General features: G+C 31.7%; 1 protein-coding gene across 1 annotated transcript in view; it reads right to left on the reverse strand.

The window, feature by feature from the left end:
* LOC143236412 (exocyst complex component 7-like) overlaps positions 1-21,492 on the reverse strand; it is a 76,214-nt gene that overhangs the window by 5,040 nt on the left and 49,682 nt on the right. The window contains 5 exon segments of the mRNA XM_076474674.1: positions 4,144-4,228; positions 12,682-12,777; positions 13,515-13,635; positions 14,109-14,235; positions 20,961-21,056. Of these exon segments, the coding sequence (XP_076330789.1) occupies positions 4,144-4,228; positions 12,682-12,777; positions 13,515-13,635; positions 14,109-14,235; positions 20,961-21,056 (525 nt within the window).

Genomic DNA, 21,492 nt, shown 5'->3' on the forward strand with positions numbered 1-21,492 from the left:
TATCTCAACGCTATGGGTCTATATGACCGACCATGTGACCTCTTTGTATTCGGTTCAAGTCTTTTTTATTTAATACTTCTAGCTTTCATTATAGTGTGGGTATATCTTCATAAAATTTGTCAGTATTTCAGTTAAGTTTTTAACATATAGAAAATCATATTTTATATTAAAGTATTTTTAGTAAGGTATAATAAAGATTATCCCATGAATAAACTGAGTATTTCTTTTGAACAGTTTTTACAAAGTAATTTTCTGGTTAAACTTCAAAACACTTTTCATTATCTGAAAAATCTCAAACTTCTTCTGTGCAGTCCTAAAACCTCCTAAATACATTTCAAATGCTATTTTTTTCAGTAAAATTTGATAATGTTTGTTATTTTCTCTAACCTAATTCAAACAGGATCAGTTACTTCAACCATCCTCGTAACCACCAAAAAAATCCTAGGTAGCACTAAATTCATAATAATATACATCTATTTATAATTAAATTTTATCATTTGATTACCTTTTTATTACCCTTTGAACCATGACTAAGTACTGTCCATGTTAGTGTAAGTTGTAAATGATTTGGGACACACGCAGCTAATGTTATAATATCAAATTATGTTACCCACGAGTTATGTCAAGAAGCACAAGCAGCTCACGTGGGTGCTTGGTGAAACATTTTTATTATTATCTATATTACTTAATCTAATCTTAACTAACCTAAAATATCCCTATTTTTATATTTTAGTTGCTTTTACACTTAAACATAAAAATAAACATGAAAAACAAAAATACTTATCTAATTTTATTTTCTTCCTCTTGGTTATTGAAGAGAGTTAACCCTAATTTTTTTTTTTTTTATAATACCCATAGCATTTTTATTTAATTAAATAATGCTCTAAACAATATAAACTAATAACATGCAAAATTAAACAAATTCGTTACTTTCAAAATCTTTCTGGCTCTCTAACTCTGTGACAAGAATCATTACAAATTAATCTAAGGCTAGTCATTAAATTTCTCAAGGGAACAATGTTCATACACTCAGTGAAATTGGCATTTAACTATTCAGAACATAATGTTATGCAACATATGATTTGATAGATGAAACCTTAAGTTTCTATTGGTTAAGGGGAATATACAGTTATACATAAGAGTAAACTATTAATGAATTATAAATGAAACAATGTTACAGGTGGGTGTGGCAGGAAGGTTCTGATTTTCTATTTGATAGCTCTGTAACCAAACAAGTTGAAGATTATAATACATGTAGTTTATTTGAACAATGACAATTTTACAGAGAGCAATTTATTTTTAATTTCATATTTTTTCAAAGGATGGTAGATAAAATAGAGAAGACAAGATGTTAAGACAAAATATGTCATGTCACCATTACAGGAAATTCAATATTTTTTTTTAAAATATGGCCTTGTAGAATTAAGTAGTTATTACAATATGGATTATAAGCTTAGACATTATGCTATACTAATTCATATAACATAAGCAAAAAGTAGTTTAAAAATTTTTGAATGTAAAACACTAAAATTTTGTGTCACATGCAGTAAAGGATAACCAGGGTGACAGGATAATTCAAACTCACTAGCATACATGATTCAATAACATTTAAAATGTTTACAAACATTCTTCAAGCATCCTAAATAATTTACTTTATCTTAATAAGAAGGTTTATAGTTACTGTAAGAACATCCAACATTACAATAATTCAAACTAATAACATCCAAGAAAATGCTACAATTCTATTTTCATACATAGAAAAAACAACACTACAGTAATTTATACCAAGAGAGTCCAACATCACAATAATTTATTGTGACAAATGCAACAATGCAATTTTGATACCAAGAAAAGAGAACACTACAGTAAGTTATACCAAGAAAATCCAACACTATAATAATCTATTGTGAAAAATCGAACAATACAATCTTTGCATCCAGAAAATATAACATTACACAAAGTTATACCAAGACAGTCTAACACTAAAATAATTTATTGTGAGAAAATGCAACAATGTAATATTTACTGTAATGACATTGTTCATACCCCCAAGGCCCCAAGTGGTTTTTTTGCTCATAACTTAAAAGTATCACGAGTAAGCTAATAAAAGTACAATATATTATAATTGTACTAACACACATCTACATAAATTTTGATATAAATTAAATGACAAACTGTTTATAAACAAATAACCAAAAATAGTAGGAGCAGAAAGTGTTTGTACATTTCAGAACGTGTGAAAAAACTGATATTTCCGTAAAATGTTTAGTTTGGTGAATAAACAACATTATACCATTCCAGAACTAGACACTGGGTTCATAATTATTTGAATTTAGCAAGCAAAAAATGTACTTCTGGCAATTTAGCCGTCTCTGTCATTATCTGTTTGATCGTCATGGCGAACAGGAAACAACTGTCCAGTGATTTAAAAAATCGAATTATTGTAAAATACAAGTCTCCTGTGTGTCTTTCCAGTATTGCTACACAAATTTATGTGCCGAAATCTACTGTTCAAAGCATAATTGCCAAGTTTAAGCTTACAGGATCAACTGCTAACCTCCCTCGTTCCAGATGCCCACCAAGATTCCAGAGAGAACCAAGATGAAGGTTCTCAAAGAAGTTAGTAGGAACCCTCATTTAACATGTAATGACATAGAGAAACTGGTAAGGGAAACTGGGGTTGAAGTAAGCACCTCTACAGTTACGAGCATGTTACGCTCTTTTGGGTTCAAAACATACTGTCCTCGTAGAACTCCATGTTTAAAGCCCGTTCATTTAGAAGCACAATTGAGGTATGCAAGAAAGCATGTAGATAAACCCTTTACCTACTGGAAGAGTATTCTTTGGTCAGACGAGACTAAAAATCGAGCTTTTCGGTCACAATGATGTTCGCTATATTTTCCGTAAGAAGGGGGAATGAAATCTTCCAGAGAACACCGTCCCTACAGTTAAACACGGAGGTGGCTCGATCATGCTATGGGGTTCCTTCAGCTCTTCTGGTGTAGGCAGCCTTCACCGCGTCAACGGAATCATGAAAACAGAAGAGTATGCTGATATATTAGGCATTCATAACAAGAATGATGCTCGGAGCTTGCGGCTTGGGTGTCGTTGGATCTTCCAGCATGACAATGACCCTAAGCACACATCAAAATATGTGCAATCTCAGTTGCAAAGGAACCATATAAGCATTCTGGAGTGGCCATTGCAGTCACCTGATCTCAACCAAATTGAAAACGTTGAGCATGAGTTGAAGACCAGGGTTCATCATCATCATCTGAAAATCTTGCAAGAGTTGGAAGCCTTCTGTAAAGAAGAATGGAAGAAAATACCAGTCGAGTACTGTCGAGTGATCATGGAGGGCTATAATGAGAGATTTCACCAATCAATCACCTAAAAGGCTACACAACTGACCATTAAAGTAGATGCATGAACACTTTCTGCCCCTCCTATGTTTGGTTATTTGTTTATAAACAGTTTATTTATCGTTCAACTTACATAAAAATTTATGTAGATGTGTGTTAGTATAATATTTATAATATACTGTACTTTCATTATCCTAATCTTGATACTTGTTAAGTTATGAGGAAAAACTACTCACGATGCAAGGGTACAAACACTTGCTGTTGTTAATGTATCTCTAGAAAATGCAACAATGCAATCTTAATACCCAGAAAATACAAAATTACAAAGTTATACTAAAAAAGTCCAACACTACAATAATTTATTGTGAGAAAATGCAACAATGCAATAATTTGTATCTCAAGATGGCTGGTATGGGTATTAAAACTTTTATTAAAATAAAGTAGAGAACAACATTTCGACCTTCTAGGGACAAGTGTGTAAATGGGTACACGATTGTAGGGGATTATTGCAGTATATGTTAGGTTATTAATTTGTATTGGTATAAGAGTGTTCCTTCATATTGGTTTAATTTTGGTTTGAGTTGTTTTACTAAAATATTTAAAACCCATGCCTGCAGTCTTGAGATACATTTTTACTTCAAGTAGGTTTCTTGTCATCATGGAATACAATAAGTTATACTGAGAACATAGAATGGTACAATAATTTAAACCTAGACACAACAGTCATCATATAAAGATGTTGAATTATGTACTTTATCAAGTAATGAAAGTATGTTCTTACTTTTAAACTTGAATGACCATTAGATCCTCTTTGTTGAGAAATTGGGCGGTCAACTTCCATAACGTAATGTAAGACTCGACTCCAGCTGTAAAAAACAATACATTCATTTTATTAATTAAATATTTATCTTGAAACTTAACATTTGTTTAATATTAACAACAGTAACCCATTAGAAACATTAATGTATTTTGCTAGTTGTGTATAAAATTATTATTATATGCATGAGAAGTTTAACATGAGAGAAACTGATTTGATATCTATTAATGAAGTTTTATATACTGTTTCAGGATATCCAAAGTTTTAATCACTGTATCTATGTTTAAGTTAGAAGATGTAAATACTATTTATTATTTGGCCATGTAGGTCTTATCAAATGAAATAGTTCTTGTGTTGCATTATGATGAATCAAGAAATAGTAAGTTCATCTGATAAATAGCTTATGCTTTGTCACTGATGCTGAGTTTTCTTGCTTTAGATGAACTCTCCCTCTTTGGGTAATATTATAAACTATGATGCAGTACGTACTAGATTCTACCAACAGGACAGTAACACATCATCCAAGTATCTTATAAGTACCTAAAGCTCATTCCTTGGGAGGTAAATAGGCATTTGTGAAGTGGGAATGAAAAGTGGATTATGGTGAGTAGGTATCTGAAATACATTTAACAATTAGGGAAAATGTTAACTTTGGGTTTATTCACCTCTCTACTGAATACAGTAAGAAAATAGAGGGCAGTGAAAAATTAAATAACTTTCTAGGAATATTGTGACAGAAAAAGAAACATAGCATGCATCTCCCACTGAAGTGTAAGCATCACTTGGTGTCTCAAGCAGAGAATACCTTTGCTCAGTATTACTGGTTGATCAGAAAGATTGTGTCACAAGAGCTTGGTTTTTAAATTATTGTTACTAAAGTGGTTGAAATATGGAAGTTGTGCCTCTGGTAGCATGGCTAGGATAACAAGGCAATTCCTCTGGTAGCTTTAACTAGGACAACATGTCAAGTTAAACAGTACAAATACAAGAATATACAGGTATGACTCCTTTCAGGCTTGTATAAAGACCCATTATGCTGGTTGCAACCACTGGGAATAGTCCAGTTCTTAGTGTTTCAGTGGCCTCTACTACTGTGTCAGGTTCACCCCCTTGTTATTCTTCCAATCAATGAAGAGGACTAACTTGGACTCGTACAGGATGGATTACACTACATGAAGGAGAATTCTCCATAGTAGCTGGCAGTGGGGAAGAATTATGGTGGAAGGAATTTGTATTTTATTATCCCCTATGTGTATCTTTAGATAGAATTAGTTCCAGTAAAGTATCACAAGGTTATTGTATCTTTGTAAGTACTTTTGTTATGGTCCTGTTGGAAGGTTGGACAATGTGAAGTAATTATTTAATGGAACACAAAGGTGTCTGGAGCCATCCTCATCCTTGCCAGCAGCATTTCATCCAGGGAACATCAGAGGTTAGAAGCAAGAGATATGTGAATTGATGAACTTAATGGGTGTTAATAAGAAGAATGTCACCAAAAAAGAAGTACCAAAAACAGGTGAGTCGACATAACAAATCACAAGAAGTACAGAAGTCTTATAGTACGAAGACTTTACTGTCTCTAAACACAGCTGAAGTGGAGTAAAATCATACTGTCCACAAATGATACGATGTAGGTCTCAACAATGTACAGACTGTAGAGAATATCCAATCACCATTCCAGGCAACTGAAATAATGGAGAGGAAGAGGAGGTCTGGAACATAAACCAACCTGTTCTGTGAAAAAAGATCCAGAAAGTGTTTACAGTAAAAATATCAGATTGACATTTCCTACAAGGAGAAAAAGAGAAAATATATCTTATGAGAAATATGAGCAGGTAGCCAAAGAGAATTTCTGAGGGCCCTCACAACAAAGGTTCTAATCTGAAAGAGGAACTGGAGAAAAAAAAAAGCCAAACACGAGGTATAAAAGGTGCTCTGAATCCATTGATTGCATAAATGGACTACTTTAAAAAACCAGATAAAATAAAACAAGGGAAATAATATGATTCAAAAATACACTTGCATTGAAAAACCACAATGGCTCATGGCCAACAAGAGTGAACATGAACATAGGCAACTTTTCAAGGACAATTTAAAAAAAACACATGAAGATGAAAGATGGATGTCTAACATTGAAGTAAGAACTTACAAGATGGAAAAATGACTTGTTGATCACTAAAAGAATGGAAACCACAACTGAGTTAGCTAAAGAAGGTGACAAAAAAAAGTGGAAGCATAGTGTTGAGAAAAGTTGCAAATGCATAAAAAAGGGGATATCCATAGTGGAAACAAATAACCACTAAAATACCAGGGGGAGATGTAAGAAGTATTTTTGTTGGAAGGACTTAAGTCTTTGTGAAACAGTTCATCCACTAATAATTTAAAAGCACCAAGCATATGGCAGGCTAACAACCAGCTGGTGTAGTAATGGGCTCAAAAGAGGATTTTTAAAGTGAGAAAGCAGAGATCTTGAAAACAAGCTAACTCGCTGTTGATAAACATAAGAAATATAAAACATGAAGGAAGATAGGGACATGCCTGTTTAATTTCTAACAGCTTGAGGACTTTGGTGTGGCAAGACCACTTCTTTGAAGGCCAAAAAACAGGAATAATGATGTTCAACACCATACTTTACCATGGTGAGGTGAAAAGTGTAAAAGCCTAGTACTCACAGGAATTAGCTAGTGGATGACTTCAGAATCAATCACTCCCTGAGCTTTGTGATGGCTGGGCTGCTGTGAGGGTTCTTGAGCTTCGTGATGGCTAGGCTGTTATGAGAGTCACAACAGGAAATAAACACAAGACAAGGAACAGAATTGGCTGCAGTATTTTACAAAATCTTCTTGAAAGAAGGGGGACAAAAAGATAAGATTAATGGAGTTGAACTTGAGATGGAAATGTATCCTAAACAAAGAAATCCCAGAAACAATTAAACTAAATTAGCTGGGCAGCTACTGAGAAACAATGATGCCAGTAGAACAGACAGGATGTGATTTTCTCCTGTTGAGGTATTGGATTCATGACGCAAAAATTCAGAAAAAAAAGGAAATAAAAAGATTGCTTAAAAGTAAAACAAGCAAAAAATACAGATGAACAGACTAAAAGAAAAAAGATTGAATGTAGAAAATTTGATTCGCAAGCGTGAAGAAGAGATTTGGACAACAGAAGAAATGAACTCAAAGAGATTTGGACTCTTAGAATAAAGGAAGATTTCTGACTATAAGTCACAGAAAGTGAATCTAGAGGTTATAAAGAATGTTGAAACTAAGAGTTTATCTAAGGTTGAAAAACAAATAAATCTACAAGTACATGAAGATTGGGTGCAAAAAGAGGTAAAACATTCTTGAGGTAACAAGGTTGCTCGAGAACTAGTGGACTAAGATAAAATGTGTCAGATACTTGAATTACCAGCAGTAGTAAAGGACAAAAGTGAAGTTCCCCAATCCTTAATAGGAGGAGAAGAGGTCAAAGTATAAGCAGGCTGTTTAAAGAGTTGGTCAAATTTAAAGAAGACTCAACAGGAGCTAGTGAATTATGAATGAGGCAATGAGTCCTGATTATATGATTAAGAATGTAAGATAGAACAAACCACTTTCTCAACATGGGCTCAGTCAATTTGACCAACCATGTAACATTTTTATAGATGTAATACTGCTCACTTTCAATCTATTGTGTATATCTTTACAAAATTTGGCAGACTTTCAGTTAACATTATAAAGCATTCACATACAAAAAAAATCATATGTTTTAGCGAAGTGTTTTTAATAAAATAAATATTTGTCCACAAACGTATTAAGCATTTGTACTGAATAGTTTGTGTGCAAAGTAATTTTCATGTTAAAATTAAAAATACTTTTCTTATCTCAAATCTATTTTGTGTATTCTTTAAAACATCCTAAATACATTTTTTTAAAAGTAAACTTTATATGTTATTTCTTATGTTTTCTATCCTAACTCAAAACAGGATTGGTTAATTTGATTTACCTTGTAACCACCAAAAAAAGAAGAAAGAAATACATCTAATTTATGGTTGACCAAACAGACATCAAATGATGATGACCAAAGAAGGTCGAAACGTTGTTCGCTCCTCTACATAAAAATTTTCTCAAACCAAACCAGCAGTTTTTACGTATATATGTTCGTATTTTTACATTTTAGTTACTTTTATTACAATTAATAAAAATTACTGGCCCAACCCTATACTTTGCTGTTGATTATCAAGGACATTTAAGCCTACTTTTTTTATACTAATGTAAGCAATGCACCAAAGAACAGACTGATAACGTACAAAAGTGGACAACTTCCCTAACAATTTTTCTTGTGCTTTCTAACTATGCAACAAGAGCCTTTAGAAATTCATCCAATCTAGTCATTAAGTTTCTCATGAGAAAGTTGTTCATCTTCTGAGTGAAACTATCATCTATTCATAACATAACATCATATGATATATCACTTGATAGATGAAGACCTTGACTTTTGATGCTCACTAGTAATTAAATGTAATACAGAACTATTAACATATCCTGAAAGAGAGGATGTGACTGGTGGGTGTAACAGAAAGGATCTGCTTTTCTATTGATAGCTCTGTAACCAAACAAAATTGAAGACTATAAAAACTATGGTTTGCCTGAGAAATGACAACTGTATATTGAGTAATCTACATTTAATTTCTCACTTTTTCAAAACGTTGTGTAAAATTTACAGAAGACAAGGTGGCTATGGAAAATTGTCACATTTCACCACTAGGGAAAATTCAGAAACTTTAAAAATATTTCCTTACAGAATTAAGAACTAAAAACCTGTACACTATTATTATATGTATTATTAGCTGATTGTTTACACCATATTAATTGGTATAACATAAATAAAAGTAGTTCAATACAGTGTTGAATTAAATCTGCCATTCTGTTGTAAAGGAAAAAGGGTTAAAGGATTCATCTACTTAACCTTTTCCTTATGGGTTAGATATAATATACACAAATTCGTCTACACATTTGTACATATTGAGTATTTACACTATAACTTGACACAGCATGTGCGACATCACAAAATTTGATAAACGTTTAGCAAATAGTTCACAAATTTTTAATGCAATATTTTTACTAAGGATTTGTTTGTGAAAATAGTCTGAATGCAAAGCAATTTCATGTTTTGATTTAAAAAATCTGAAATATTAATTGTATAATCTCTAAAAACTCCGAAATATATTTCAAATGTTTGTTTTCAGTAAAACTTTATGTTATTTGGTATATTCTAAGAATGTGAGATTTGTCACTTAACCAACCCAATAAGTATCACAAAAAGATTGGAAAATAAGTATAAATTATGATTTTTTCATGCTAGAACTACACATCATAACACAAATGTTTAGTCTGAGCAGCTTATGTCCATTAATGTGATATATATTTATTTATCTTTTATAATACTGACTTTCCAGTCATGCCTAGCTTACATTACATAGCCTGCATTGATGTGGTGCATGTGCACTCAGGTCATATAACCAGTAACATAAAACTTACCTTTAGTTTTCCTTGTCTTGGATATGTTTTAGTGGACTTGTATTTTGTGATATACAGTCACGTTTAAATTATTACTATTTAGAAATAAATTAATAAACTTATTTTTCTTAAAATATAGAACAATAAATCAAGAAGTAATAAACAATTTCTCTTCTCACTATGACTTTTATACTTTGTGGTTGCTGAGTCTTTTAAAATTTCACACATGGAGGATATCAATTTTTTTAGGTTTTTGTATATGCAGTTCAATAAAAGAAAATCATAAGTAACTACACTGATACCATACAATTCCACTATAATTTATTAAGTTTAGTAACTAAGATTTATTTAGATTTTAAAAACTACAAAACTTCAGACTAAAGACACAACCTATGTCCTTCAAAACTTGGATTGAAAGTGGTAGACTTTTCACTGATTAAAACAGCTGAGAAACCCACTAAAGCAACATTCTAAACTGTTGTTTAGTTATTCACGTTATATACTATAGTAGAGTATATAAGGTACCATTTCAAAAAGTGAAAAGAGTTGAACAGGCCACTAAGTATGATTCAGTATACAAGTTATATCTCATCAAAATAAAAAGATACGAGGTTCTTATTTTATATTCTAGCTTGTTAATATTAGTAATTTGAGTTCCTAATTTATACCAAACTATAGACTTAATATTTTGATGTCACAAACATCTAATTGTAATTAGTGCTGTATTGAACATACCACATGACTCACTAAAATCTATATTTAGATGTTTCTTTTAATATTTACTTTTTAAATTAAAGAATTAACTCATATATAATATTAAAGCTTGAATTAATCTACAATTTGATTCCAAACTTCTTGACATAGTCATAAAACAGTAGTTCAATAAAATTTTCAATGCAAGTCAGTAAACGTGATATGGCCTTTGACCACTGACCCCTTGCAAAAGGGTTAAATAAAGCTTTGATGTGCTTACAAACATAGTATCAAATAGCTTGATTTCAAGTGATATATGTATACGTGCTTATACAGGTGCTAAGCAAGGTTTATTTGCAGACACAAAATATTTGAAATTGGTTGGTCTGTCACCTATCCACCAAATATACAAGGTTATCACAGTAATAGTATTTTCAAAAGCTTGGTGTTTTTGGGTTACAAAGACTGTTCTCCTGAAACCAGCTTCATTAACATTAGTTAGTGCTCATTTTGCTGATTTATATATCCAGAATGGTTTTACTATAACATTAATACCTTATGCATTCGTATCTTATTTAAATGTTTGTTTTCACCTTATTGTATCTTATTCAATAAGATAAGAGCTGAATCAGGAACATAGATACAAGAATGTTATTCAGTAAGATACAATGAGCTGAATCTGGAACATGGATACAAGAATGTTATCATTTTGATTTTTTTTAATTTCTTAATTTTTCTTTAAAATTCTTTTTGATCAAATATAGATTGATTATTGTATTTTGTCTAAGCTCTATGCAAGGGTGATGTATAATACTTTTTTCAATTATACCCTATCACAGCCTATTGAACACTTGTCCTGAATCTTGTGGTTTGATTATGTAAAGACATCAAAGTAATACAAGAAAAAACAGTAACTTTTTAAAGGCTTTAACTGAAAATCATATTGAATTTGAAATTTAAGTGCAGCACAAAAAGATCCTTTATTCAAACAAAACACCCATAGAAAAAATATGAATAAACACTACAAGGGATAGAATGAACTTTTACTATACACCAAGTGTTCAAAGTACACTATATAGGATATGGAACAATCTTGTTGGTGGAAATACATACTATATAACAGATTAATTGTAGAGGTTACAGCTCATCCAGAGGCTCTGCAACTCATTTTAGAATCAATGCTGAAGTACTCTTTGTAAAAAAAGTGAGTAATATAGTCTGATACTGTTAGTCTAAAATATTGTATGCAATGAGTAACACTTTGACAGATTTATTATTAGAGAATGCACTAGCACTCTATGTAAGGATGGTTCCAACACCTATACTAAACCAATACAAAAGTCATCTGGATTTTCTTTTCTATGAGTCATCAACAGCTAAACATGAAGAGCTACCTGGCATAGTTGCTCTATCTCTAATGTATATGGCAGCTATCCAGAGTGTTTCAAAGTTTAAATCTGGTGAATATTCAAACTAAGATTTCATATTTCTCTTCCTAAACAGAATCAGCACCAACCTATTTCTAGCAGTAACTATAATTTATCATCATCTGATAGAACAAAAGTGTCATCATGATTTTGACTTCCTATTTAATTATTATTATTCCATATAAAATTTATAAAGATTTAAAATAAACTTGTAATGAACATATGCCACCTCATAAATACAACTTGTAATCAACATTTACTACCTCATAAATAAAACTTAAACAAGTATTTAAAAAGAAAAAACTAAATAAAGAAAGGTACAGATGACTGACTACTGAGCTTGAAAAAAAGACAGGATTGGAATGGGCATATCACTTGGTCTGGCTAATAACTGCATAATAATCCTTATATTACTGGCTCCCTCAAAAGCAGAACAAATAGAAATAGAATTTCCAACCGTGAAATTTTATTCAATTGTAAATTAGTCATAAAACTAGTATTCTAAGGTTAACAAAAGATAAGTTATGGTCATGAAAGCTGAGATTGTGTTCAAACACTGAGCTTTCAATAGACAGAGTGTGGAAGCCAGTAATGTAAGGATGTTATTCTGCATGTAAAGTTGACACAGCTCAGTCTGCTGTGTGATTAGCCAGGTCAAGTGACATGCTCAATTCAATCCCTATTCTGTTTCATGTCCTTTTTACAAGCTTAGTAGCTAGCCCTACACAGTTTTTTTTACAGCAGTCATTTTTTCCTTATACTTCTTTAAATATATGTGCATATAATATATCTATAATAACCTTTTATATTGAGTTTCAGTCACAGAGAAACAACAATGCTGTTCCTCAGATCATACAGGCTTCTGCTGAGTAACAAAATCTTACCTTTGAGAATATATCCTTTTCTGGTCTCTAATTTCATCATTGTAATGTTCTCCTACATTATCATTATACAGGTGTACTATGTCTAAAAGGCCAGAACTGTCAAAAAATAATGTAAACAGAACCAGTAAAGCAGGTGAAAATGACTTCTAAAACCATAAGAGAAACACACAAACTTAGATGAAATGATTCCCTTCAATATTATATATGTGCTTTCAACAAATTGAATATTTTTATTATTATTTCATAATGTTTACTTTCTTTCCTTCTAAAACATTTACAAAACCAAGGGAAAAAAAGTTTATGAAAGTTGAATCTTTTTAAAGGAATACTAGAAAGTGACCATGAAACACCAAATCAAAACAATATAATGGGAGTGATAGGTGCAATGCTTTAGAACACAAATTGGTTAATGATAAAAACAACAGGATATTGTACTAACAGCTTACGTATTGTTTATTAGTTCAAACATTACAATGGTAAGTTGCACTATAAGCGTTCATGTTGTTACACAATGAAACGTTACAATAGTAAGTTGCACTATAAGTGTTCATGTTGTTACACAATGAAACGTTACAATAGTAAATTGCACTAAAAGTTTCCACGTTGTCACACAGTGAAACATTACAATGGTATATTGACTAAGTATTACAATGGTATTGTACTAAAGTTTCCATGTTGTTACACAGTGAAAACATTACAATGGGTAAATTGTACTAAAAGTTTCCATGCTGTTGCATAATGAAAACAGTACAATGGGAATTAAATATTAAAAAACAAACACTTTCTATGTGAACTGGTATTTTGGATTCAAAATTATGTAGCTAATTTCTTACTTTTGTAAGGTTTTCTGGATGTAATGAAGATTGTTCATTCGAAAAATAGCCTTAAGATAAGGGTCATTGTATGATTCACTCTTTGTTGTTAGAGCCAGTCCGAGGGCTGATAAGACTCTGTCTAAAGAACACAAACAAATCACACAAATTCATAAATTAATATAATATTTGTCCACCTAAACCTTAAAGTAGAGGTGTTTCTACCTTTTCTTTATATCTAATTTTCTTTTCACTTTCTTCAAAGAGACATAATCAATTCTTATTCATCCATTTCCACATAAATAACTTTTGAAAAGATTCAACAACAATAAACAAAGGAATATCTACACAAGCAATAAAAACATTAAGGGACTACTAAGCCTAACAAGGTTAATGTCAAGTGCTTGAAGGAGGTATGATAATTGATCCATTTTAAATTTTTTGATCCACAAACACACGACTATAAATCTAATAAACATATTTTAAAAGGCACTGAAAACTTCACAAACTTGCCAGCTTATATATATCATGACATGGTTTCTACAAACAAATACACTAGAACATCCAACCATATAAATTTCTCTAAAGTATGAACCAATGATTTGATGAACTTACAGATATACTGGGCCAGAGCAAGTTTACTTGGATCTTTAGCTTCTCTCGCAGCTCCAATATCAGAAACTGTTAAAACTGATCCCAACATGTCAGTATAATCTAGTAGTTGTTCTAGCAGCATCATCACCTGCATTATAACAACCTGAAACTCTTAGTAGTGATTCCAACATCTCAATATTATATTGTAATTATGTTATCATCTGTACAATAACAACCTGAAACCATTAGCACTCACCCTAACATCTGAAAATAATATTGTAATTGTTATGTAATCTGTAGAATAACAACCTGAAACCATTAGTACTAACCCTAACATCTTACAACAATATTCAGTGATGACAAGAAAACTCACTCGTAGAGAAAAACAGAAATGCCAACTATTTCAAATGACTGAGTGTAATGATTGTAGACAGAGCCCTTTATCATTTGTAGCTACTAGGCCTGACCAATGTCTCTGCATGAATCAGAAGTTCATCAGTTAGAGGGAAATGTTTCATCATGTAATTTGTAGCTGCAATATAGTATTTTTTAACACTGGTGTAGAAGCTGATCAGGTACAGATCTTTTTCATATTTAACAATGTATTCCTTGGCAGCATTTCCAACAGAAACTGCCTCATCAGATTTGTGTAAGGATTCATTGTTGTAGTCAAGTTCAGTGATATTGCCTTCAAGATATTCTGGCTTGATGTATCTGACAAGTATATTTTTAACTTGTATAATCAGAGTTCTATGCATAATGTGTATGCAAGGTTCTTCTCTTTGCACTATCAAATTGGCTTGCTCAAATAAAGGAATTGCAAACTGAAGAAAAAGACAAGATAACAAGTTCATTTTGTTGTCCAAGAAAACTGTTAACTTATCTAACTTGTTATGCGATAACTTTTCTTGGTTACTTCCTTGCTAGCTTTCATTTTCTTCTCTTTTTCATTGATTGTCTCTTCTTTAGTTCAAGGTCAGACTGCCTAAACATATATTGAGTTATATCAAATGTTTCTTTGCTTTTGGGGACGTCTTGTGTCCCTGTGTAGCTGAGATGGTGTCTTGACTGTGTTCCTGTGTGGCTGAGAGGATATCTTGACTGTGTCCCTGTGTGGCTGAGAGTGTCTTGAGTGTTTCCCTGTGTGGCTGGGAGAGTGTGTCCCTGTGTGGCTGGGGGAGTGTGTTGACTGTTAAAGTATTGCTGTCTGACTGAGCTGCACGTTTAGATCCTTTTGAATCTAGTTTTTCCTTTTCACAGTGAAAATACTTCTTCAATGGCTTCCACATGTCCAATATTCTGTTGAGGCACACCCCAAGTGATAGCCATCTTGTGTTGACAAGTTGTAGAATTTTTCTTGTTTCTTTGTCATACAATCCTTGAAACTTTTTGAAATGTTGTTTTCTGCTACCACCTTTGTCCAGAAAATAGTAGATATCTATCAATAAATCAGAAACTGGGCAGGGCAGTTCTCTGGAAGCTTTCTGGGCAGCAATATTCATGAGGTGACAGGCACAGCCCATGAAGTAAATGCTCAGCTGTTGTCTTGAGATGTGTCCCATCACACATTTACCTATACCAGACAAAACTGAGGCATTGTCTGAAGAAAAACTAAGACAGTTTTCCCATGGAATTTTCTTCTTTGTCAATTCGTGGTCCAAAATCTTAAAACTATTCTCTCCTGTTGAAACTTCTTTCCAATCCACCATTGTTAAAAGAGAACATACAATTTTTCCAAGCAAAGTGTCAAGATATCATACAACCACTGGATGCAGTTTTGAGTCAGCCATGTCTGTGGATCCATCTGTGGCTAAACTGTAAACACTGTTAGTATGCATGCTTGAAATCATTTTGTCATCTTCACAACCCAACATTTGTACAATGGCTGTAGTTTTGGTTCTAGCACAGCCATATTTTTTCGCTATATCAGGAACATTTTTCTGAATAGATGTCCTGCATGATCGGCTGGCTACAGCTAGGGCTAAATTATGAGCAATGACAAATTGCATGATCATCACTTCTGCATTTATGGTTTCATATTCTGAATTCTTATTCATAAATGTCGTTATCTGCATCGTTTTTGTCTTCACCTCAGCCTTTTGTTGGTGAGATGCTGATTTTGTATGTCTGGAACAATTGTTTATCCCGTCATGTGCCAAAGAAAAATCGATGTGACAAACTGTACAAAATGCATGACTGTCACTGACTTTTGATGCAATGACTGGATATTTTGCACTATACTCTTTCCTAAATTTTTGATTCACAGTTTTAGTCCTTTTAGATTTGCCAGAAACAAGACAATCTGGTGAACCAGGCCTCTTTATTTCTACATTGTGAATGATCGCATTGGTGTTTCTATGCCACTTAGAAAAAGAGAAATACCCATCTACGTGAGCGCTGATTGGCTGACAAGCACTGATGACGTAACTATGGATTCCCCCACGTACCCAGTATGGAGAAGTACCTCACTCAAACTATTGGTAGACGTCGGAGATACAAATATTTTTTATCATTTCAAGCACAAACATGATTATCATAAGTAGCCATTTGGACTATGTCTTTTATTTATTATCAAAATTTATTTGTATCTCATTAGAAATTTTCTTTTCACCCCTTTCAAGCCCTGGGGGAACAATTTATCACTTTATTGTATAGGCCTATATAATATATAATAATTTGGGAGTTGCAACAAGTCATAATATTTGTCTGTATGAGTGTATAGTCGTAATGTATATACCAAAATTATAATGATTACACTCAAATCATAATGGTTGGCATCTCTGGAAAAATATATATGTAAAAACAGCTGGTTTGGGTTGAGAAAATTTATTATGTAGAGGAGTGAACATTTCGACCTTCTTCGAACACTGTAAATCAGATAAACACAACATAACCATAGAAAACACCCAAATACTAAATAAAGAAACAAACATAAACAAATGCAAAATTAAAAAAGCCTTACTTATACAACAACTCAAGCCCAAAATAAACTAACACAAAGGAACACCTTTATACCTATATCAATAAATATAATCAAACATTTAAGCATGCCCTCTACATTCCTACACTCAGTTACACAACCTCCTTCAAACATGTGGTCAGTTATCAGTCAGTTACCTTTCTTTCTTTGTGAACCTGACAATGACCAAAGAAGGTTGAAACGTTGTTTGCTCCTCTGCATAAAACCCAAACCAGCCATTTTTACAAGTATACTTAAACAATATTGTTATTATGTTATCTGTAAAATAACAACCTAAAACCATTAGTAATAACCCTAACATCTCAATATAATATTGTAACTGTTACGTTATCTATCGTATATCAACCTGAAACCATTACTGCTAACCATAACATCTCAATATAATATTATAATTGTTACATTACTACCTGCTAACCATAACATCTCAATAAAATATTATAATTGTTACATTACTACCTGTTGTATAACAACATGAAACCATTAGTACTAACCCTGACATCTCAAAATAATATCGTAATTGTTATCTGTAGAATAACAACCTGAAACCATTAGTACTAACTCTAACATCTCAATATAATATTTGTAGATTTCAAACATTACAAACTTCAGTGAATTCACTTCTGATGTTGGTATTTCTATGATGACATTAGATATTGTTGTTCGAAAACTCACGTGTGAAGAATAGAGCTAGCTAGCATTCCCATCAAGTAAAATGTATCAACATAAAATTAATTTCCTCATCATGGACCTGGAACACCAATAAAATATTCAAATGCAGACCAGATATACAACTGAATGTTATTTGCGAGATTGAAAATTTTTGTAATAACCACTAATATTAATTGTATCCTTGTTTGTATATTAAAATTTGTGTTAATAAAGAAAACTGTGTATCAACCTTGTTGGCAAATATCATATATTTGACACATATTGACATTTAATTAACTTCTAAATTAAAATTTCTGGTTAATTGAAAGCGTAATACATAACCCACAAACATAATACATTAGAGACCCATCTGAGTTAAATTGTAATATGTAACATAATAAACTGGGGGCTCATGTCTGAGATCCAAATGAGAGACAAAATTTGATATAAAATTCAAATCATAATTCATTCTATATTTAGCAGTGTCAACAGGATTTGATCATGTCTGATTATTAAGGTTTGCTTAACTCACCCCCTCCCTCCAAGAACTAGAAAAATATAACAAAAGTGAATTGCTCAAAATTACCAAAATTTTAAAACCAGAAGTGAAGAAATCAACGAGAAAAAATGAACTAAAAAACAACATATAATCAAAATAGTAGTTGATGATTTGTTTTCTGGGAAGCATTAGGGAATATTCATGTGTCTCCACTAGCCAATCAAAGCTGAGTGATAAAGATAAGTTAGAAAGCCAATTAAAATTCAAACAAATTGAGTTTGAATAAGCTTGTGTCAAAGTTCAAAGAAAATGTCTAGATGCCAAATATGCCTGGACTGAAGACAAGGAAGAGCAAGCCCATACAGGAGTGAAAAGAGAAGGTAAAACATCTTAAGGATACACAAGCCCATATGAAAGCCAAGAAAGAAATAAGACTGAAATAAATGGAAATTAGACTCAACTCTAAACAAAGTGACATCTTTGAAAGAAAATTGTGTATCAATTAACATTAAATTAAGTTTTAAATTAAAATTTCCTGCTATTTGAAATTGTAATACATGAACATATACATAACATAATAAATAGAAGACTTGTCGATGATAAATATGTGACACTGTAACTTGCCGACAATAAATACGTGACACTGTAACTTGTCCACAATAAACTGTAGAATCATTAAGTGTGTATTAGCTCTTGACCATCATGGCCTTCAGAAATTTGCACGTTTCTCTAGATTTAAACTTGACTTACAGTGATTTACATTGGTTATTTCCAACTAAGTTCTGTTTGGCTCTATTAACTGTAGAAAGACCTCAAAATATACATTAAACTTTGTTAAAAAGGCTAGAGTCCTCTCAATTGTTTCTGTTGAATAATAGAGACATTATGCAGATAAAAAAAAAGCTAAAAAGTGAAACTTTTCTGTGCCTTATGATGCCAGATGTCATCTTATTGAATACCAAAAGAGAGACGAGAATTTTGAGCAGTTTTTTACGAATTGTATGTTTCAAACGAAGAAAATATAAAAGTATTAATACAAAAAAATGAGAAAACTTATTTCTTTAAAATCTTTCAAGAGGTCCATTATTCTCTTCTTATAAGTAGCCTCTGGTAAATACATTATTACTTTCTGAATTCCATGAAATAATGTTTTTAAATTTGATTAAACATAATTCATTCAAGTTTGTTTTAAGAAAAGATCAAAGTGCAAAATAGTTTTCTCCTTTACTGCTTCAGTTATATGTTTTTCTTGAAATCTAAAAATATTTCATAATACATATTTCTTTAAAGATACAACAAAAAAACCCTGTAATATTTAGATTTTGATTTCTAATTTTAAAGTCTTTTTACACTGTTGTAAAGCTGTATTCTCTCAGTATGTATTGTTTGCCTTTGTTTTGATTTTAAAAATCCTGCACTTTCTTTCACTGCATCTCTAAAGACTAGCATACAATAATTACTAAGTTTTATCTTAATTATGAACTAAAAAGCTTCATTTGGTACTTTTAAACCCAGTTCATAATCACTTGTATATTTTTTTTGTAATTTACTTGTTGCTGATTCTGTTCCTCCATTCATGTAGTATATCTACTCTTTCTACATTAGGCCTTATCAGCCTAATATAGTGGCCTTGCTGATGAAATTAAAACTAATAAAATTGAGTGTAAAATGATTTAACTAAATCTACTCTACCTTATTAAAAACAATAATCATTTACTTTTGTATTATAGCCTTACATCATAATTAAAATGAAATATGTAATAACAAAGTAAGTTACCTGTGAACTTCAAGAAAATGTGAACGATAAATGTGGTAAAAATAAGTGAAAGATATCTTTCTGTTACTACATATCACCTGGGTAAACTTTTATTTTGTTCACATTTTTGCAATGTTGACTAATACAGCTAAATAGAACAAAGAAAGTTAAACAATTTATTAATTTAAAAGTTAAATCATTTAACTGAGAGGCAGATAATTAGATCACAACTACAGACAATGTAGAAAAAAATGATTAGATAAAATCAATATTACATTGAAGTCCAAACTGGTGTCATTTTGTTCAAACAACTTCAACATTACTTCTAGAGGGCTGTATGTGGGTTAAAACTGGTGTCATTTTGTTCAAACTTCAACATTACTTCTAGAGAGCTGTATGTGGGTTAAAACTGGTGTCATTTTGTTCAAACAACTTCAACATTACTTCTAGAAGACTGTATGTGAGTTGACACTAGTCCTGCTTAATTCAAAGTATTTCAACTTTAGTCCTAGGGAACTATATATGCTGTATAACAATGAATAAAGAAACAAAAAGAAAAAAAATGAAAAACTTATAAACACTAATGTCTTTGTTTGGAATCATATTTGGGGTATTTTTTTAATTTTTATGTATAAAATTGAATAATAAGTGTTTACCATTGAATTAATATTAACTTTGGAACATTTAATAAAATATGTGGAACAACTCCAAGTATATTTTCTACAATCTTATTTAATATAATGATACGAATTTGCCCTTGGGGCAGCATGCACAGCCAGGTGCTGTACAGTTAATCTTTTTTGAACTTGTATTATTTTTACCTGAAATATTTTTTAAAGTTTGTTAAAGGTACATGAGGTTTGAATATGACTGAATTGATATACAATGATATATGCTTTATTTGAAGGCTTCACACAGACTGATAATTACTACTTTTATCACATATAAAAACCTTGACTGTAAAGAAACATTTACAGGTGTAAAACTCACATTACTATTCAACTCATGAACAGTTCCATCTTTAGGTAGTTTAGTATCGGGATCATTCTTAATGCTGTCAATGAATTCTTCCAAGGCTTTGTGAATCTACAAGACACCATTCAAATTTTGTTAATGATTTGTATCGTTAAAGATGTTGTTAAAGTTTAGATTCAGCAAACACTCGAAACATATTACTATAAAGCAATTTTGTTATTATAAATGTTGAGATGACTTGATTGGATAACTTTTATTATAAATGTACAATATTTGGATAAGATTTTGTCATAATTGGGTACCCAATGAACTTTATGTTAGTTAAACTGTTTCAAAACTTTTATTTCCTAAAAATTGATTTCTTTGGTATCAAGTTTCAATTCATCTCCTTACTGCTGTCTAGTTGTCTATAGAACATCACATCACATACTGTACAGTCAACAAACATGATGTGGTTTTTACTTCTTGGTGTCTGCATTTAGTAAAGATAAAACAGACTAATCACTGCACATCAGCTTGATTTAAACCACCCAGTGTCAATGTGCTA

The sequence above is a fragment of the Tachypleus tridentatus genome, chromosome 13 (assembly GCF_004210375.1).
Source record: "Tachypleus tridentatus isolate NWPU-2018 chromosome 13, ASM421037v1, whole genome shotgun sequence".
Classification (NCBI taxonomy): Eukaryota; Metazoa; Arthropoda; class Merostomata; order Xiphosura; family Limulidae; genus Tachypleus; species Tachypleus tridentatus.